The sequence below is a fragment of the Diospyros lotus genome, chromosome 13 (genome assembly GCF_014633365.1).
Source record: "Diospyros lotus cultivar Yz01 chromosome 13, ASM1463336v1, whole genome shotgun sequence".
In the NCBI taxonomy this organism is placed as follows: domain Eukaryota; kingdom Viridiplantae; phylum Streptophyta; class Magnoliopsida; order Ericales; family Ebenaceae; genus Diospyros; species Diospyros lotus.
The window spans coordinates 32,122,432-32,144,561 of NC_068350.1; the positions used below are offsets into that span (position 1 = coordinate 32,122,432).

Genomic DNA, 22,130 nt, shown 5'->3' on the forward strand with positions numbered 1-22,130 from the left:
AAAAATCATACTTCGTACATATTAGTATTTATCACCTGAAATAGTCTTACAATAATTGGTTATATTTTTATTTTCTCTAAAACAAAAAAATTCCAAAAAAATTAGAAAGAATTTTACAATCACAAAAAATTGTAAGCCCCATTTGGTGAAAATATAAAATGAATTAAAAAATAAAATAGAAGGGAGGATAGCATATTGAACTTAATTGAAGTCACCATGGCTGAAACAACAAAAAAAAAAAAAAAAAATCAAATTCTTACTAAAACAACACAGGTCACCTCCACCTTCACTTGTAAATTTTTTAGCTTAAATAGTTATAAGTGTTTAGACTAATTATTTACTTGAAAAGATGTCTTCAGAATAAAAATAAATAAAATATCAAAGTTAGAGCAACCACATTGCGACTCCAAGCAGAGACATTCTTAATAACAAAACAAAACTGTCACAGACAAAGAGAGAGGAAGAAATTTAACTTCAAATAACTTGAAACAAGTAACACAAAGCTGTAGCATTCATCCACAAAGCAAGCAAAACTGTTAGTGCTTGAAGACCTATTTACCATCAACCTCGATAAGAGTCGGCTCGTAGTCAGTAGGAGCCTCAAAGCCATGGAGATTCATCACGGTGGCAGCCACATTTGCCAGCCCAGCATCGGGAAGATCTCTGCGAAATCTCACCTCTGGCGGCAATCCGGGACCTCCAATCGCGATAGGCACCTAAACAACAAGTTAACAACCAAACAGTTCATCCATCCATAGGGAGCTGTTGATCACTGGCTTCACCAAACAAACCAAGCCATGGAAGTAATGGAACTCAATGGTTTCAAGCAAAATGCAAGCATGTTGGATCAAGCTGAAAACAAACTAAAACCATATTTTTAGTAAGAATGCAAGAGTGGAGGATGTTATAATAAAATTGGAAGACCAAATCTTACAAAGAAAAGACCACTTTCGATATTTGAGATCAGTGATTCAAAAGATGAAGAAATTCACGAGAATGTAACACATAGAATTAAGACAGGTTGGCTAAAATGGAGAAATGCATCAGGAGTGTTATGTGATGGTAAAATCCCATTAAAACTGAAAGAAAAATTCTATAGGACAGGTATAAAACCAGTCTTGTTATACGGCTCAGAATGTTAGGCAGTCAAATACCAGTATGAGCAAAAGACGAACGTAGCGAAGATGAGGATGTTAAGATGGATGTGCGGCCATACAAGAAAAAATAAAATTAGAAATAAAGTTAATCGTAATAAAGTAGGAGTAGTGCCAATAGAGGAGAAGAAGAGAGAGACTAGACTAAGATGGTTTGGTCATGTGAAAAGGAGACCAAGAGACGCTCATGTGAGGAGAGTTGATGAAATGGAACAATTGGTTAAAAAAAGAGGTAGAAGCAGACCCAAGAAGACTTTGGGAGAGACATTAAAGTTTGATATGAAGTGTATGGATATCAATGAAGATATGACAAAAGACAGAAATACATGAAAGTCTAGAATTCATGTAGCCGACCCCACATAGTAGGATAAAGGCTGAATATTTTGTTGTTGTTGTTGTTGCATGGGTTTAATACGAAAATAGGAAAAATAGTAAAATTGTTGATGGCTTTCTCAAACAAAGGCAAGCTCGTGTATTGTGGATCAAATTGCCGACTCTATGATGACAAAAACGATAATTACAGTGAAAAGATGCTCTAACAAATCGATGAATACTTGTTCAACTGTCGATAGTCAATGCACATTCTCATACTATCATATTTTTTCTTAACAAAGAGTATCGGGGCTCCCCAAGGTGATATGCTTGGCCTAACAAATCCCTTATCAGTCAGTGTTTGCAATTGATTTTTTAGCTCTCTCTTTTCAGCTGGGGCCATCTTGTATGGTAGTATGGAAATAGGCTAGGTGCCTGGTATTAAATCTATAGAAAATTCAATTTCTCAATGAGGAGGTAGATTTGGTAAATTCTCGAGAAAAACCTTAGTATTACAAGGTTAATCTCTGTTGATCGGGTGAGGATGTTGGGCACCTAGAGATTAAGTATGTCGCGGCAAGCTTAATCCCAACGGTGTGTGGAATGGATTTTTCATGGGAGGTTGAGTATGCTGGGGAGATTTCTCAAGGTTGACGTGTTGTATTGTTTTGTATATGCCATGCTTATGTTCGTTTCATGCATTCTATAAAATCGTTTTATGTGCCATCACTTAGATGATTTAGCATCTAATTTGGGTTCCTTCCCTGGAACATTCAAACGTTCTAGATGAGGGTCGCAATAGGGATGAGGACGTGATCGGATAGAGTTAAGGAAGTACGAGTGTGTTAGATGATATTTATGTTTTCTTTTAGTTATGTAATCCTTATTTTGTTTGAAAGACGGTTTGTTCAAACGGTAGTAATATCTTATGATGTTAGGTTTTGTTATTTCCGCTATGTGAGGTTATGCTTTGTTTAGCTTAGATCTGTTGGGCTTAATAATACAAAGGCTAGACTGGGGTTCTGGGATTTTGTTAGCATGTGAAGATTGTTCTTTGGAAACATTGCGAGTGTATGGATCTTATATATTGGCGAAAATCCCGGTAACTCCTTATAGTGGCACGCTCGGCGAGGCGGGGTGTTACAATTGGTATCAAAGCCCCAAGTTAGTTAAGTTGTTAAACTTAGGTTAGTTAACTTGGTTAGAACTGTTGGATGAAAACTTAGAATAGGATTATGGATCCTAAGAGACACTTGAAACTTAGAAGGAAGTGATATGGAAACTCTAGGAGACATACGTTCGAAGTTTCTAAGTAGAATTTATGCGTTATTAGCAACAATGGTGGATCAAGTGCTGTTGACTCACTAGGTGCGAAGGATCGAAGCTCGAGGAAACCTGTAAGAGGACATGCTTTTGTTTTTGAATGCAATGGAGGATATCATAGATGATGTATCCCCGAGCTACCAAGAATTGGAAGATCTGGCAGAGTACCAGATTGACTATCTTATCAACCTGTGGGTAGGGGAATGGAAGACTTATGCCCAGTGGATACGACAGAATTGGGAATTTGAAACCTTAAACGAATTCTGCGCAAGGATTCGAGCATTGTATGCCGATCTGTACGGAGAGGCTATGGATAAGGGAGCTCAGGAAGATGTCGTTGTTGTGGAACTCGAAGAAGAAGAGGATGTCATCGACATCAGTACTGACGATGATGAAGAAGGACCCCCGGTCGAGTTTGACAATGACATCAATACTAAGGAGCCATGGATTTGGAGGCCGAAGAAGAAAATTTTATGCTTATTTTCTTTTGTGTTAGAATGTTATGCTAAGTAGATTTACTTCAAGGAATAAAACTACCTTTACGAGAAACGGTATCACTCGAGTATAATTTATTTCATCTATCGCTTCAGATGGTGACCACACGGCAACCTAGAGAATCAATTGTCAACAATTATGGAAGGAGAGAGGAACATAATCTTGAAGAACAGGGTAATCATAGGAGTTTCCCGGGAAGGAATGATAGGTATGTTGGAGAATCAAGCACAGGTGAAAATCAATTTGATAGGATGGAAAGGTTTTTGGAAAGTATGTTAACCTATGTGAGTAGAGAGGAATCTACTCGACATACAACCACAGCAATGGAACGGTATAGACACTTGCGACCACCAATGTTTAGGGGAAGAGCTTGTGACGATCCCAGCTCAATTGAGTACTGACTTAAGCAAACAGAAAAATTACTCCAACACCTTTAGTGCAATGAGGAAGAGTAGGTAAGATGCGTCGTCTACATGATGGAAGAAAAAGTTGGGCGGTGGTGGCAGTCAACAAAGCGTTCGTTACAAAGGACTCATCAAGGGCACGGGAACAAAGTTGAAAACACACCAGTCCTTACTTGGGAAGGATTTAAGGAAGAATTTAATGATAAATACTTTCCTAGAAGTTGGAAGGAAGAAAGGATTTGAGAGTTCATGAGGCTAAAACAAACCGAGGAAATGACAGTGACACAATACGATACACGATTCATTCAATTGAGCAAGTACGTGCCCATGTAGGAGACTGACGAAGGTCAAAAGGCACAAAAAATTATATTAGGGTTACAAGTGAACCTCCAACAAGCTTTAAGTACGTGGGTTGTCGACTCGTATAAGGAAGCTTTAAATCAAGCCCTAATCACAGAAAGAAATTTGACGCGAGTGAGGATGATTAGAACTGAGGAAGGAAGCAAGGGAAGTAAACACAGGAAATTAGTGGTCTCAACCCAAGGATGAAGGGAAGTGTCATCGGTGCAAGAAGAAACACTTTAGGAGGAAATACGTGGTGAAATGCTATAGTTGCGAGGAAGAGGGTTATATTAGTAGGAATTGCTTGAAGAATAAGGAGGTACCTTAGGGTGGATACCAAGGAAGAATCACATGCTATAGTTGCGGTCAACCCGGACATATTTCAAGAGAGTGCTCGAAAAGGCAAAAGATCGAGTAGCCAAGCGGGGGAGCACAGAATGTTCGCCATGGACGTGTGTACAACCTAACTTGTGAGGATGCAAAGGCTGACCCTGCGGTTATTGAAGGTACACTATTTTTCTCCAATACTCCCATTTATGCTCTAATAGATCTCGGCTCTACAAATTCATTTGTCTCATATGCAATAACACATAGTTTAAAACTTGAACTAGAGAAATTGGGATGTCAGATGATTGTAGCTACCCCTATGGGTACAGCTATAGAAACGACAATGGGTTGTCGCGGGTGTAATTTAAAATTGGGAGGAGAAAATTTTAGGATAGACCTGACATTATTAGAAATCCAGGACTTCGACCTGATTATAGGTATGGATTTCCTATCATTACATAGTGTTAAGATAGACTGTAAAGGTAAGTCGGTAAGTTTGTTAAAACCAAACGGGGAACGTGTCATTTTTCAAGGGCAAGGAAATGAAAGGTGGGGCGTAGCTGTAACGCCCCGTTAATGGTAATTAATTTAATTTTGGGGTAATTGGATTTAAAAGAAATATCAAAATAAGTTGTTGGGATTAAATAAAAATTTAATTATGTGATTTTAAGGAAATAAAAAATTAAAATAAATCGAATTGTGTGATTTTTAGAAGTTTCGGGCATAACTGTAATTAATATAGGGGATGAGAGTGTAAATAACGGAAGTTAGGGGTGGCTGGCGCGATTTTGCAAAAGGGTCTGAAGTAGCCTTTAAATTTAATGGTTGCAATATATGGTTAAAGGCGAGCGTGGGCGCGGGCGGTACGCGGGTGTGCGGGCGCAGGCGAGGTCTTGGGTTTGATTCGCGGCAGGCGCGTGCGCGAGGGCTGGTTTTTGGGCTGATTTTAATCAGCCCAAGGACGTCAAAACGACGTCGTTTCGACTGAGGCGATGGCCTCCCCAGCGGCCGCCCCAGCGCTGCCACGTGGCTCCTTCTCCTCCTTTCGTTTTTAGCTTAAATTAAGCCCGATTTCGGGCGTGAATCGTATAGTGTGAGCAGTGAAAATTTTACAGAAAAGAAGCAGCAGCGCGCGAGGAAAATTTCAGAAATTTGGAGCCAAAAATTCAGATTAATTCAAGTTTAATTCAAGTTTTAATTACCCAGGTATGTAGAGCAGCTAGTAATTAATATTCTGTACAGTCAGAATTTCGTTTTGCGTCCAATTTTAGTAATTTTAGCGATTAATTGGGATATTGCAGTTTGTATAAATTTTACTGTGTTGAGTCGAAACGAGCCTAAGGATATCTTTGTTAAGGCAAGTTCTTTTCACCCACCTCGTCGTTACTTTCGTTGTCAATTCATTTGACCTCCCTTCATTTGATTCGGCTGTTAATAAATTATGGGATATTTAAACGGTGTGTTTTAAAAATTTAATTTATTATCTGGGTCTTGAGGATTTTATTCATTGATTGCCTATGGGGGTTTGTACCACCCCCAAGCCTATGGGAATGATGTCGTACTCACCCGGGGCTAGGTTCTTAGCTGTTGGGTATTATTATTGGATTTTGGGTTGGTTATTGGCTAGAGCAGTTGTGCAGTGGGGGCAGGGATTGGCTGTTCGGTGTAGGTGTGACTGTCGTACGGTTTATCTTAGGCCGTCAGATGGTCTCTCCTAGTCACTGACTGCTGACCGGTGCCAGGCACTGTTGACTAGCTCTGTCGTTATGTGATTATAGCATACCTGTTTATATTCTATTCTTGATGCATGGTTTGATGTGCACATGGGTACGGGCTGCATGTTGGGATTATCATGATTTGGTTATGCTTGATCACGATCATTCTAGTTGGCTAGGTTGCATTCAGCACGGGCATATGCATCACGTGCGATTTACTATGTGGGCGGAGCATGGCCTGATGCCTGGATGTATGGGCGCCTTGTATCACGTTGATGCTCATTACGCCATTGCATTTTATGTGCATTGCATGGATACTGGTAGTATTTAGTTCTCGGATGGGAGTACCGTTCCGAGGGAGCCTTTGGCTCGGCTGTCGGGAGTACCGGCAGGGATACGGGTGATGGGAGTACCGACCCGGGACAGTACGCACAGGCTTATGGAGATATATGTTGCCTTCCAGGGCAGCGGCAGGTTGGTATGGGACTTGGGTGCCAGGTGTCTTATGGGTACCAGTATGTGCTTTTATTACGCGGCACTATTGTTTGGTTGCGTCACATGGCTTGTGTGTACATGTGGGTTTGTATTTGGGGTGATCTCTTCTTCGATTTATGTTATAGCCTTCCTTTTCATATAAACTTGCTGAGTCTTGCGACTCACCTTACTTTCCATCATTCCAGGTAAGGGTAAAGCGAAGGCCGAGGGCGAGGATCGCGCCACCTAGCAGCCAGCCGTGTTAGTAAGGTGTACAGTTAGCTGCCCCCGTCATCTCTGATGTTTTGCTAGAGTCGCTGTCTTTTATTTTTGACTGTGCCAGGTTGTCATTTGTACCTCCTATTGTTGGCACAGGGTCTGTATGTATTTTTATATACTCCATGACCGCTGTATCAACGGGGTACTTGTGGGCATGCATGTTTACCGTTTTGCTTCCGCTGTTAAATTTCTTATTTATGCATGCCAGGGTATTTTTGTCTGTTGTCTATTCCTCTTCCCTTCTGTGAGCGCACTCGTTCGGATAGACCGGGTGGTTGGGATATCCGAGCGGGGGTGCTTACAGTAGCACTGCAAGCGTTGGCATCAACAACACCCATTGTGGTAAAGGAAAATCTAGAGTTAGGAATGATAAGGATCGTGAATGAGTACCCTAAGGTTTTTCTCGAGGATTTACCAGGTCTACCTCCCCATTGAGAAATTGAATTTTTTATAGATTTAATACCAGGCACCCAGCCTATTTCCATACTGCCATACAAGATGGCCCCAGTTGAAATAAGAGAGCTAAAAGATCAGTTGTAAACACTAACTGATAAGGGATTTGTTAGGCTAAGCATGTCACTTTGGGGAGCCTCGATACTATTTGTTAAGAAAAAAGACGATAGTATGAGAATGTGCATTGACTACCGACAGTTGAACATGGTTACCATAAAGAATAAATACCCATTCCCTAGGATTGATTAATTGTTCAACTAGTTGCAAGGAGCTAAGGTATTTTCCAAGATAGATCTCAAGTCAGGATATCACCAAATGAGAATTAAACCGAAAGATGTGCCTAAAACTGCTTTTCAATCAAGATATGGCCACTACGAGTTCTTGGTAATGCCATTCGGATTAGCAAACGCACCAGCTAAATTCATGAATTTGATGAATCGAGTTTTCAGGGCCTACTTGGATAAGTTTGTCATAGTTTTTATAGACAATATCCTGATATACTCTTCAAGTGAAATGGAACATGAGGAGCATTTGAGTATAGTAATGCAAACACTACAGGAACATAAGTTATACGCCAAATTCTCGAAGTGTGAATTTCGGCTTACTCAAGTAGCATTTCTTGGACATATCATCTCAGCTGAAGGCATAGTTGTAGACCCAGCAAAGATAGAAGCTGTGCGAAATTGGCTAGCACCCAAGAACGTTGAAGAAATTCGAAGCTTCCTTGGATTAGCCGGATACTATAGAGGATTTGTAGAGGGATTTTCCAAGATTTTTGCCCCACTTACCTGATTAACATAGAAAGAAGTTAAATACGTTTGGGACGAAAAGTGTGAGCAAAGCTTTCAAGAGCTTAAGGTGTGATTAACTATGGCACCCATATTGGCAATGCCAACTGAATTGAGAAATTTTGTGGTTTATAGTTATGCTTCAAAAACAGGCTTGGGATGCGTTTTGATACAAGATGGTAGGGTAATAACTTATGAATCCTGACAACTAAAGAGGCATGAACAGAATTACCCAACCCACGATTTGGAATTAGCAGCCATTGTTTACGCCTTGAGGTTATGGAGACACTATTTGTACGGAAAGCAGTTCGAAATTTTTATGAATCACAAGAGTTTAAAATACATATTCTCCCAAAAGGAGTTGAACATGCGACAAAGAAGGTGGATGGAATACTTAAAGGATTTTGATTGTACTATTTCTTACAACCCAGGGAAAGCAAATATGGTTGCAGATGCTCTTAGCCAAAAAAGTTCTGAGATTGTGGAAAACATGATGATCCAAGAATGGAAAATGATTGAAGATTTCAGCCATCTAACGGTAAGTGCCAAGCTTAAGTCAATAAGCAGATATCTGGCCAGTTTGATTATCTAACCTAACATAATGGACCAAATCAGGTTAGCTCTTCCAATGGATTTATGAAGAAATCTATGGATAGATGGAAACGACCAAGTGAAAGCACCTGAATTCAAGTACCATAACAACATACTTCAGTTTCGAGGAAGAACATATGTGCCAAGGGAACAAGGTTTGAGATAAACTATATTGGGAGAAGCTCACTGCCCTAAATACACGGTACACTCGGGAGCCACAAAGATGTACAAAGATCTCAAGGAAGTTTATTAGTGGCCCGGAATGAAAAAAAGATGTAGCTTAACATATGGCACAATGCGATACCTGTCAACGCATCAAAACTGAGCATCAGTGCCCAAGTGGATTATTGCAATCCTCAGACATCCCTGAGTGGAAATGGGATCACATCACCATGGATTTCGTGACTAGCTTGCCTTGAAGTCCCAAAGGAAACGATGCAATCTGGGTGATAGTAGATTGACTAACAAAATCGACTCATTTTCTACCTATTAAAATAGGACAATCAATACACATATTGGCACAACTGTACATTGAGGAGATTGTTCGATTACATCGAATCCCTGCAAGTATAGTGTCGGATCGAGATCTACGATTCACATCAAGATTTTGGGAAGGTTTTCATAAATGCATGGGAACACAGCTGAAGCTCAGTACGGCTTACCATTCATAGACTGATGGTTAAACCGAACAATTCATACATTGGAAGACATGTTGAGAGCTTGTGTTCTTAATTTTTCTGGAAGTTGGGAGAAGCACCTACTGCTGGTTGAATTTGCCTACAATAACGGATATCACAGTAGTATAGGGATGGCTCCCTACGAAGCATTGTATAGACGAAAGTGCAAGACACCACTCTGTTGGGTAGAAATTGGGGAAATAAGATTAGTCGGACCCGAGCTAGTTCAGAAGACAATAGAGAAAATCAAAAGAATCCAAGAAAGAATGAGAACCAGTCAAAGTTGTCAGAAGTCATATGCTGATCGACGAAGACGAATTTTGGAGTTCCAAGTTGGAGACAAAGTATACCTGAAGGTCTCACCATTCAAAACAGTGATTCGAGGACTGAAAATAGGTAAACTAAACCTAAGGTACATCGGTCTATATTAAATCCTAGAAAGAATTGGATTTGTAGCACTACCGGTAGCTTTATCCAATATCCATAATGTGTTCCACGTGTCTCAGTTGAGGAAACATAAGCCAGACCCTACGCAAGTCCTTCGAAATAAAACCATTGAGATCCAAAATGACCTAACCTACCCGGAAGAACCTGTTCAAGTCTTGGATCGAAAAGAACAAGTACTAAGGAACAAAGCCATTCCTTTGGTAAAGGTATTGTAGAGAAATCACAGTGAAGAAGCCACATGGGAACATGAAGAAGAGATAAAGACCTCTTATCCCAACTATTTGTTTCTAGGAATGAATGATTTCAAGGATGAAATTTCTTTTTAGAGGGAGAGGATGTAATACCCGAAATTTTATATCAAAAGTACTTTAGAAATCTTTTAGGTTTAAATGCAATTTATCATATTTTTGGGCCAATGTGAAAATTTTAAAACATGAACGAATAGGTAAGTGACCAAACCAAGATGAAGCTTGGAGGGTAAAAATGTCCAAAGAGTCCTGGGTTTTCAAAAAAAAAAAAAAAAAAGATTCCAAGAAACCTAAGATCAAACACACGAATAGGGGCATTCAGGCCAAAGTGCAGAATCTAGAATTTGTTAGAGGGTGGTCAAAACGAGGATTTTTCTAGATTATCGAGGGTGCAATAAGACATCCTAAACTTGTGGGGTCTAATGGAATAAGTGGAAAACCCAAGGCTTGAGAAATAAGGGCAGAAATGCAAAATACTAAAAGTTGGGGGGTAAAAATGCAAAAAACTAGAAAATATGTGTGAAACCTGCAAATCACCGGCCAACTTTACGGCGGTCATTGGTGAGGCTTCCAAGGGGGTCAGGATTTCTCTCCAGGATATCATGTCTTGATTGGGCAAGGGTATTGGCCAGGATCATCGGTGATTGGATGGAAAACCGATTTCAAAATAATCGAAAATTTGGCCAAAAATTTTGAGGGAATTTCATTGTCATTTAGCTCAATTCGAGCCTTTCAATGATCAGATTCGAAGCTTACGGTATAGGAAAGCTTGTGTATGGTCGAAATTTCGATGGAAAACGAGTATAAAAAGGGTTTTAAGGGTTGAGGGTTTCATTCAAAATTGAAGGCAAATCGGGGAGTTTTAGCAAGAATCAAGCGTTGAGAGCATAGGGCTTTTGTTCCTTGAGTTCTAGGGAGCATTTTTAGAGAATTTGGGAGGTTTTGGTATAGGATTTAAGGGGTTTCAGAGACTGCCAGAAAGTTGGGCCTCACTGGAGCTAGGATCGCCTCAAGGAGAGCTTCAAGGCCGTATAATTTGTTTGGCCGTTGGAAGCTGTTGCAGACCGCCGGAGCGGGAGAAGACAAGGCGCTTGACCAGCACGCGCTGACTTCACTCGTAGGTCACTCGATCAGCGCGTGAGGGCACGTGAGGCATAGGTTTTGTTCGAAATTAATTTTATAATTTTTGTAAAATTATTTTAGGAATATGTGTAAAATGTTTTGGTGAAATTGGGTGTTAGGCATTTATTATGAATTTTCTAAGAAAAGAAAGGTTATGGAAATTAGAGAAAAATAAGAAAAATTGAGAAAATTATGGAAAAAAATAGAAATATTAAGTTCTCTAGTCACGACGGTAAACAGGAGACACTTTAATCGTTAAAAGAAAGGATTGCACAATTTTCAAGGTTTGACACGCATTACGAGGCGCAAAGCGACGTTTCAAATAAGGTGAGTGAGCAGTCTTTTCAAAGACTAGTATGATTTATGTGGGTGGTTCGGCTTGAGGTTCACTTTATGGTTTCACTTCAAGGTAGTTGATTTACATGTGGTTATGCTGTTTTAAGCATATTGTGCATGTCAAGTTATTTTTCACGTGATGCATGAACTGGATATGAATTGTGAAATTACATGGCAAGTGATTTTCATTGCATTGTTATATTGAAATCATGTCAAAGTTCGGTGGGACGAGATGGGAGACAGATCCAAAAATATTGCTCAGTGAGTGTAGTTGCTCATCAGCAACCAAAGCCATAGCTCAAAAGGGACAACCCCTGCGAAATCTCCAATTTCCAATTGTGACAAGCCGGTGGCTGAGTGGCCTCTTATCTTGTTTACTCGCCGATTTCTCATTAACTAAGAGTGGATAATACTTACAGGATGGACAGTGTGAGATGTAAGTATTTGAACATTGCCATTCTTGTCGAGAAGAGGCTCCCCCTTCTTGTTCCTCTTCACCATGTCCTCTGCATTGCCATGATCGGCAGTGACAACGTATATTCCTTCCACCTCCTTGATGGCATCAAGGATTATCTGCAGTGAGATTTGTTTCAGATTCAGTACGATCAGTGAATAGGTGAGTGTGCAACATCACTAAAGATAAGCTGAGCTCAGTGTGCCCCCGCTATGATAAGGCCCCAGGAAGCTCGATAATCATTATGCTTCATGGATTTCCATGACTCTGGTTATCCTCCTATTAAATGACCAGTCAGCTACAAAAATGCAGTTGGAGAGTAATCCTCAGTGGTTGCTTGCAGCCCTTACAATAAGGGCACGGAAAAGGAAATGTAAGGAATTCATTATTAGTGACATAAAAGAAGATAAAAAAAGAGAAGCACTTTCAGCCTTCTAAACTGTAAAAAAAGTCGATACAAAATTGTCTGGTCAATGCACTCATCACTGAAGCAACTGAGACTCCCTTAAGAATGACAATTGGGCAGCAAAATTTTTTTTCTATCCAGAGGAAGTTGCATCGCATTTCACTCCTTTGTAGTTTACTAAAAACCACCTTAACCATCATTTAAACATTCCTCTGATGACACACAAAAAATTCTTTTCTGTTGGGTTTCTAGCTACGCATATAAACTGTATTGTATAGTTGGCTTATCACAGCCACGCTAAGCCCAAATGTATGAAGGAAGAATACTTGGAACCACAAACGAATCATACCTTCACAGCATCATCAGCAGCTTTACAAGCCACAACAGTGGCCTCAATGTCACCTGTATGACCCACCATGTCACCATTTGGCAGATTAACCCGTACCTGTGGAAACAAGCGAAACAGCACAACAATAGTAAAACAAGAAAAAAAAAAATCATCTGAATTTATTGTCCAGAGATAATAGAGAATGAATTCTCCAATTGCCTGGTGGAATTTGTGGCTATGTATAGCATCCCTGGCCTTCTCAGCAATCTCCAAAGCCTTCATCTTTGGTTGGACATTGAATGTAATTCCAACATCACTTGGAATTTCCACATATTCTTCCATTTCTCGTTTAAGATACCCAGACCGATTTCCGTTCCAGAAGAAAGTAACATGACCAAATTTAACGGTCTCACTGTCAAGAAGAAAATAGATTAGACGTGTCTCTCCTTAAGAGGAAAAAAAAATGGTATCTTGTTTACTTCAAATGAGCTTCGTAGGATTCATGGATCCAATAAATGATCTGAGATAAGGTCTAGCTGAGTGAAAATGAGTTAGCTTGAATGTTCTTGTAGTGTTTTTAAACTAATAAAAGCGGTATGTAAAATACCTGGATCGCAGCGGAATGATCGAAACTGATTTGCCTAACAACCTCCGTGGAAGAAAACTATAAAAGCTTCCTTATACGTCCACCCCTTGTTCGCCCAAGGCTCGAATGGTGATGCCGAAGACAGTATATGAGCGATCAGAAATTAATTCTGATTGTCGTTGATTTTCCATTAGGCTCTATGTCTATTTATAGGTATCACACAGATAAAGATAGACATGTAGGAATTTGAATCTAATTCAAATTCCAATTACTTATCCCATCATATATATTGTTAAAATTCAAATGTTAATGAATTTGAAACAAATTCAAATTCATAACATTTATCTTATCATTAGGAACTTATCCCAATGTAACCGCAATTCTAACAGTTCTCAAGAGGATAAAAATTTGACTCGCAATCTCCTAGCAACACATGTAACCCTGTCGAACTCGCCCTAGTTTAATAATGACCAATCTCTTTTCAAGATACTGAATACTAGTTGCAGAAGCTTCACACAAGCAAAAAATGACCAATCTTGGCAAGTGGACTGAACAAGAGCTCAGTGCACTACTCAATCACAAGTTGAACTGTTTATCAAGTTGACCAGAGACTATGCAACTGCTGCAATATCAGAAGAACAGGAAATAAGCAATTGGCTTAGGAAGATACAGGGACTTGGCGGCCATGTATGTCAAAGGTCTTAAAGAATCCTTATAAACAGGTCAACTGGTCTAGGATTGGCTATCAAGTCTAGCTCACAGAATGCTTCTTATGAATCACAAGGTGCGCACAAGGGAGATTGCAGTAGATAAAGAAGATTATATAGGACATATGTTAATTTTGAAGCACACAAACAGTTTCTTTGAAGTGATATACGTTACTAGTGCAGTGTTAAAATCAGACAACCAACAGGGGTGAACTCACCTGCAAGCGAAAGTTCGGACACCATTATGCACCAAATATTCACCGGAAGTCTTCTCTATCTCTGGAGGAGAAACAAGGTAGTGGCTAGGAAGCTTTAACTCTCCATCATACTGAAGCATTCCAGCATAGCGGATTTTTGGATACCGAACTCTATCGAATTTATCGAAGTCTTCATATTCAAGTGCTTTGGCAATCATAAGCATGCGATCTGCACGGAAGTTGAAAGTCACAACTGCATCGCCATCCACAATTGGGCCCACAGGCTTCCCATTTTTGTCAACAATTACAAAAGGAGGTAAATACTGATCATTAGCATCAGGTTGCTCTCTCAGTTTCTTAACAGCCTCAACAGCACTCCTGAATTTGTATGGCGCTTCACCTAGAACTTGTGCATCCCATCCACGCTTAACAATCTCCCAATCATTCTAAGAAGCAACATCAACAATTAATAATCCACATTTCTAGGTAAGAAACAGTAGCTTTCCACGTACAACCAAATGGGCACCAATAGTTATGAGGACAGAGAAGTTGAACAACAACAACAATCACAAGCCTAATCCAGATGGGATGGGCATTTGGCTACATGAAAGAGGTTGAACATAATCATAAATTTATCATACAACCAAATGGAGCTACATTGATCACCACTTGAATAAAGGCACGCCTTGCCTTTCATTTTACCAGATAGGAGTATTGCATTTGAGGGTCTAGCAAAAAGCCACTCCTTTGGAAACACAGGACAGTGAATTATGTGATAATTAAATTGTTTACCTCATAACGATCCATTGTTACATACATTCGACCACCACCAGATGCAATCTTGGCATCGACACCTTTCTCCCGTAAATTTGCGAGATCATTCTCAAGAGTTTCCACAAAGCCTACACTTGTACCATCCAACACGTCACGGCCATCAGTAAGTATGTGGACTCGGATTCTCTGAGCCCCGCGCTCACTAGCACCTATCAGTAGCAACTGTACCCCAAAAAGATTAATAACTCTAGTAATTTCAGTAAGAGAAAAACAATCCCACAATAGAATGAAAATAAGTCCTAACGAAAGACACCTGCAACTGATCAATCCTGGAGTGAACACCCCCATCACTCAGTAAACCAATGAGGTGTAATGTACCGGTTTCAAAACATTCCTTAATGTACTTAAAACCGTCTCCTTCATAAATTTTTCCAGAGGCAAGTGCAAGGTCAACAAGCTTTGCTCTAATCCAAAAGAAAAAACAAAGGAGGTCATTGTTAGTGTTGAAAAGTGCTATATTTGTTGCAAAAGATCAGAAGTTGAATAAGTCAAAACAGATGAAACTGTTGAAGATTTGGTGAAATAACATAAGCTAAAAAGCTACTGAGATTTTGAAGTTCTGTTGCATGTTTATTTTAGGGATTTCTTATTGAGTTTGTTACAATTTCCTGTATAAATACATTCATAAATTAATGAATGAAGTATCAGTTTTTGTTGCCATTACCTCTGTTGCTCATTTTCTGTAAAAATATCCAACAAAGTGGTATCAGAGCCTTGTTGATCTTAAGGCTCTTGTGTTTGAGAGTGAGTGAATCCAGTGAGGAACTTTCTCCTTTACAAAAACCCAAACACCTAGCCTTCAAGCTAGATTACAGCTATGGAAGGAAACAATTTCATATCAGCATCACCGATGTTTATAGGTGAAAATTATCAGCTTTTCACAGTGAAGATGGAGTCATACTTGCATGCAAGTGATTTATGGGATGTGGTAACAACTGGAATACCATCATTACCTGAGGATCCAACCATTGCCCAAATCACATAAAACAGGACAACAACAAGAAAGGGGTATAAGGCCAAGACCTGTATTCACTCAACCGTATCAGAAACGATCTTTACAAAGATCATGGCTTGTGAAACAGAAAAACAGGTATGGGATCTTCTCAAGGATGACTATCAGGGTAATCAGAGGACAAGGCGAATGCAAATTCTGAATCTCAAGAGAGAATTTGAGATGAAGAAAATGAAGGAAGTCGAGAGCTTCAGGGAATATGTTGACAAACTGATGGCCATTGTCAACAAGATTAGGATGCTTGGTGAAGCACTTCCTGACAGCAGAGTTGTTGAAAAGATACTGGTAACACTTCCTGAGAGGTTTAAGGCTAAGATTTCCTCTCTTGAGGAGTCAAAAGACCTGTCAACTATTGCATTTGGAGAGTTGATCAATGTGATGCAGACTTAGAAGTAGAGAAGAACTTTCAAACATGAGGGAGTAGACGGGGCTTTTAAGGAAAAGGACAACACCACTAGTGAAAGCAAGGGAAAAAGGCCTTGGAATAGAGAAGGAGAAGACAATGTTGGAAGGGCACGCACAGCCCTGCTAAATTTCCTCTTTTCCAACACTGCAACTAAACCAATCATCATCCAACTAAATGTTGGAAAATTTTGGAATGTAGATCATGAACTAAAAAGGGGCACATTGCTAACAAACAGAGGAAAGATATCAACAAACACAGGCACAGATCGTGCAACAACCTCATGAAGAACAATTATTTGTTGCAACTTGTTTTGGAGGAAATAACTCCACAAGTGAGGCTTGACTAATAGACAGTGGATGCACCAACCACACGACGTACGATGACTCCATCTTTCAAGACCTTGATAGGTCTGCCAAATCCAAAGTTAGAATTGGCAATGGTTAGTTGATTGAGGTAAAAGGAAAGGGAACTGTTGCTCTGACAGGTTCTGCAGGTAAAAAAGTAATTACTGATGTACTTTTTGTACCAGAAATAGACCAAAACCTGCCTAGTGTTGGGTAACTGCTCGAAAGGGGTTATTCTGTATTTTTTAAAAATAAAACATGTGAAATTACTGACTCCAGTGGTGAAGTTTTATACTCAGTTGGCATGAAAAGCAAGAGTTTCAGCCTGGAGTAAGAAAAAATGAATCCAGTGCATAATCTTGCTCAAAGGTTGATGTATGGCACCAAAGAATGGGACATTATCATAGTTAACAAAGCCTGGAGAGCAACTGAAAGACTAAAGCTAATCCACACTGATGTGTGTGGACCAATGAGAACAAAGTCTCTTAATGGGAGCAGGTATTTCATCCTCTTCATTAATGATTTCAGCAGGATGTGTTGGGTTTATTTCATGAAGCACAAATCAGAAGTTATAACATTTTTTTTAGAAATTCAAAGCTTGGATTGAAAATCAGAGTAGCTGTAAAATCAAAGTAATAAGGTCTGAAAATGGAACTGAATACAAAGCCCACATGTTTGCAAAATTTTGTGAAGACGCAGGGATTGAGCATCAATTCACTGCTACAAATACCCTTAAGCAGAATGGTGTGAGTGAAAGGAAAAATAGAACCATAATGGAGATGGCTAGGAGTTTGTTATTTGAGAAGCATATGCCAAAAAAATTCTAGGCAACAGCAGTTAATACTACTGTATTTTTTCTGAACAAGCTTACAACAAAGGCCTTAAAGGGAAAAACACCTTTTGGAGCATGGTATGATACTAAACCCTACGTGTCAAATTTAAAATTTTTTGGTCGTTTGTGCTTCACTCACATTCCAGATGCAAAGAGAAGAAAGCTAGATGAAAAGGCAAAATATGCAGTCCTCGTGGGATACAACACATCACCGAAGGATACAGAATTTTCCAACCACTAATTGGAAAATTTGTCATTAGTAGGGACATGACATTTGATGAAAATGCAGAATGGAATTGGGAAAATGATGAACCAAGGAGACAGACAACAGAAAAAAAGGAAGTAGCTGAGCTTGATGAAGACAGCTATGATGAAGTACTCGTAAGAGGGACAAGGTCTCTTGCTGAAATTTATCAAAAATGCAGTGTAGAAGTTTGGGACCCTGCTGGTTATGAAGAAGCAACAAAGGATCCTAAATGGATCACTGCAATGCAAGAGGAGATGAGGATGATCCATAAGAATCAGACCTGGGAGCTTGTGGACAGGCCTTTACACAAAAAACAATAGGAGTCAAGTGGGTTTGCAGGACAAAGCTGATGCAGATGGGACCTTGAACAAATACAAAGCTAGACTGGTGGTGAAGGGCTACGCACAACAGCTAGTTTGGAGTGAATTTTTCAAAAACCTTTGCACTAGTGGCAGGGTTGGACATAATAAGGCTACTCCTGGCAATTGCAATACAACAACAATGGAAAATTTATCAGCTTGATGTCAAATTTTCCCTTCTAAATGGTTGTCTGCATGAAGAAATTTTTGTTGAACAACCTGAGGGACTTACAACTGATCCTAGCAAGGTTTATTTACTTAATAAGGCTCTATATGGGCTAAAACAAGCTCCAAGAGCCTGGTATGGCAGAATTGATAAGCACTTGATAAGCATTGGCTTCAACAGAAGCCTAGGTGAGAATACTTTATATGTTAAAATAGAAAAACATGAAATAATTATTATCTCACTATAAGTGGATGATTTGCTAGTAACAGGGAATTATAATGAAGAGCTTGTCAAGGTGTTTAAGGAGTAAATGATGGCTACATTTGAGATGACAGACCTTGGTGAGATGGCTTTCTTCCTTGGAATGGAAATCCAGCAATCAAAAAATGAGATTTTATTGGTTAAGAGAAGTATGCTAAGGAAGTGTTAAGAAAATTCAAAATGGTGTAATGTAAGCCCGTGGATACTCCACTAGCACAAAATGAGAAATTTTGTGTAGAAGGAGGAGTTAAAATGGTTTATGAAGGCTTTTATCAAAGCTTGATTGGTTATTTAATGTACTTGACAGCCACAAGGCTCGATATAATGCCCTATGTCAGCTTACTTTCAAGGTTCATGCACTATGCCAAGAAAGTGCATCTTATAGCTGCTAAAAGAGTGCTGAGATATTTAGAAGGGACACTGGATTTGGGAGTTAAATTCAGAAAAAAAAAAAGATGAGTTAGTTCTGCATGGATATGCAGATAGTGACTAGGCTAGAGGTTGTGAAGACATGAAGAGCACCTCGGGTTACCTATTCAGCTTGGGTTTAGGGTGTTTCCGTTGGAGTTCAAGGAAGCAAGAAGTTGTTGCTCAGTCAACTACAGAAGCTGAGTGTGTGGCAGCAACTGTTGCAGTTAACCAAGCTCTATGGTTAAGAAAGATCATGACTAATCTAAGGCTGACACACAAAAAAAAGCAACTGAAGTATTTGTGGATAATCAGGCTGCAATAGCAATTTTGAACAACCCAGTGTTCCATGGAAGAACACTTCAAGGTGAAGTACTACTTTATCAGGGAAGTGCAGAAAAATGGTAAGATGAAGCTAGTATATTGCAACACAAGTATTCAACTTGCAGACATTCTAACAAAGGGTTTGTCCAAAGCAAGGTTTAAATTTTTGAGAGAAAAAATAAGGGTATGCAATAAAATTAGCAAAGAGTGTTGAAAAATAGCTATATTTGTTGCAAAAGATCAGAAGTTGAATAAGTCAAAACACTTGCAAAAGATAAGAAGTTGAATAAGTCAAAACAGTTGAAACTGTTGAAGATTTGGTGGAATAACATAAGCTAAAAAGTTGCTGAAATTTTGAATTTCTATTGCATGTTTATTTTAGGGATTTCTTATTGAGTTTGTTACAATTTGCTGTATAAAAACATTCATAAGTTAATGAATGAAGTATCAAGTTTTGCTGCCCGTTACCTCTATTACTCATTTTCTGTAAAAACATCCAACAGTTAGCTACTCACATTTTGCAAGAGAGAGAAAATAGGTAAATGAAATTTCAAAAAGTGCACTGCTTCATTCCTATGAATGTATGCGTGAATGTAACCTAAAGGGCTAGCCTGATTGGCGCCAAGGTGGAAGGACAAGAACTTGATCCAGGTTTGAACCATGGGAGCGTAAGCGTGTATGCTATTTCTTGGGGCCATGACTGCCACCCTTTTGGTGGAGCCTTACCTGGTCCAGGTTCTGTAGGTCAGTGAACATGGATCCATTGGGGGACCAGTCGAGCAAGCCCGGAAATAGCAGATGGATAAGTTTCTGGATTCATCAAGTACAATATTAAGATGGATAAGCTAGAAAAGTCATTTCAGATCGGATGTAGGGTAGTGGCACAGAAACCAGCCAAGTGTTTAGAGGTTGAATAGTAGAAGCCCGTCAAAAATACTATGGTATATGCCAAGGACACGGTAAGACATAACACACACACATCAATGCATATGTATATGTAATAAGAATATTGACGCAATGCCTCATTTATTTATGTAAAAAACAATATTTCTTAATGAAGTTATCAGATTAATGTAACAATCTGATAAGAAATAACCAAGTTTTGAGAGTTCAATGCTTTCTCCTGATGAATTTAAGGATTTTTATAAGATTCTGGATTCACCAAGTACAGTATCAAAATGGATAGGCTAGAAAAGGAATTTCGAGGAGAGAGCAGAGTGGCATAGAAATCAACCAAGTCTTTACAGGGTAAACGGCAGAAAACCAATTAAGAGAAGGAACGTGCAAGGTCTTGGCAAGACATATACATATGTCAATACGTGTCTGTGCAAGTTTATTTGTTAAAATATTTACCGTGACAAACAATATTTCTCAATCAATTTATCAAATTTTCTACATTCAAGAGAACCGAGGATTAGTTTCAATGGGCACAAGCTCTCAGACCAACTTTAACCCATCATCCATCTGATTATTTTCCAATTGGACCTAGTTCTTATTCTCCATAAGTAAGTTGAACCCAGTTCCCTTTCTCTGTTAGGTAATTGAAGTACTCAACACTCTGCATATGAAGTTCTGTAAGATATTAAAAAAAGAGAAACTCTACTTTTTCCCAATCATTACAGTACAGAAGTCATGAGATCGATACATATGGCATGGAGATGGAATGCCAGGAATATGAAATGGCCTTACGGAATGCAGGTATGAGCCCCTCATGGAAGTACCAGGGCTTCATGGCAGTGCAATATGGATGGATTAGCTGAAATTCTTTGAGATATCTGGGTTCTATAGTTTGACTGTCAAAAATTTGATCTCTAAAATGTTTCTGTTTCTCTCTGTTTTCACCTTGATGATATGAATTCTTTGCTGGTGACTTACTAGGTTAATTACTAGCACTAAATTTGTGCAAATTGCATTCATCTAGCAGATAAAGACTGTAAGTGCCGCTGAAACTTGCAATATCAGTAGCCTCCAACAAATTTGCAGCATCAAAGGGGCTTCTCAATTACACAAGTTATACATCTGGGCAATTTCATTAGCTCAAAGCAAGCAAACACAAAACCAAACGATGACAAAATCACAAATCCCAGAATGATTTTGATGAGGGGGAAAAAATGAGAAGAAGAAATCACCCTTGAGCATATATGCGTCCAGCACCGAGAGCATTGTGACCAACTTCACTGTTTCCCATATCATCATCAGTCGGAAGCCCTACGGCTGGTCCATGAGCCTTAATTAATCTCCACCTGTCGGGGGCACCCTATGAAGGAAGACAAGCAATGAATGTGAAAGAGAATGTGGTGTGGCCCTCCTGACCAAGTGACAACATTCTGAACTTCATCATCTAATGCAAATAACAGAATAACAGATGAGAGAGAGAGAGAGAGAGAGAGAGGAAATTATATAACCTTTTTGAGAGAATCCATGGTGGGAGTGGAGGCGACATGGATGCAATTGTAGGGATTGGGAGGAGCTTCACCCCACCCATCCAACACCACCACTGCAACGGTCTTACCCTTTGGCAGCTTCGGGTGATCCCCCAGATTCCACTCCATTTCCGTTAACAGGGTACCTACCGAATCTCTATTCTATATATATGGCAGAAGAGGCAGATTCAAAGCAGAGCGTGATGGTGATGGTGATGGTGCTGGTGCTGGTGCTGGTGCTTACTAGAAAGTTGTAGTAGCGTTGGAAGTGAGAAGCTCCAGTTTCCATTCTTCTATCTGCCACCTTCCGGAAGATGAGTTCTTTTATTATTATTATCAATTTAATTCA

At 39.4% G+C, this 22,130-nt stretch overlaps 1 protein-coding gene across 1 annotated transcript; it reads right to left on the reverse strand.

Moving 5' to 3' along the window:
• Positions 1 to 365: 365 nt before the first annotated feature.
• On the reverse strand, positions 366 to 22,069 carry LOC127789132 (2,3-bisphosphoglycerate-independent phosphoglycerate mutase-like). Its single transcript, XM_052317919.1, has 9 exons — positions 21,764 to 22,069; positions 21,488 to 21,615; positions 15,253 to 15,403; positions 14,958 to 15,161; positions 14,187 to 14,611; positions 12,895 to 13,087; positions 12,697 to 12,792; positions 11,905 to 12,060; positions 366 to 716 (listed from the first exon to the last, which is right to left on the reverse strand). The coding sequence occupies exons 1-9, from the start codon at positions 21,908 to 21,910 to the stop codon at positions 552 to 554; spliced, it is 1,665 nt and encodes a 554-aa protein (XP_052173879.1). The 5' UTR covers positions 21,911 to 22,069; the 3' UTR covers positions 366 to 551.
• Between the last annotated feature and the right edge of the window lie 61 nt (positions 22,070 to 22,130).

Bases quoted from the DNA above. Each gene is read 5' to 3' on its own strand.
- LOC127789132 (XM_052317919.1), bottom strand. From the start codon at position 21,910: ATGGAGTGGAATCTGGGGGATCACCCGAAGCTGCCAAAGGGTAAGACC. The intron at 15,404-21,487 runs GTGATTTCTTCT...CTTTTGGATTAG, and splicing joins GGACGCATATATGCTCAAGG to AGCAAAGCTTGTTGACCTTG. The intron at 717-11,904 runs GTAAGTATTATC...CTTGTTGTTTAG, and splicing joins CATCTCACACTGTCCATCCT to GTGCCTATCGCGATTGGAGG.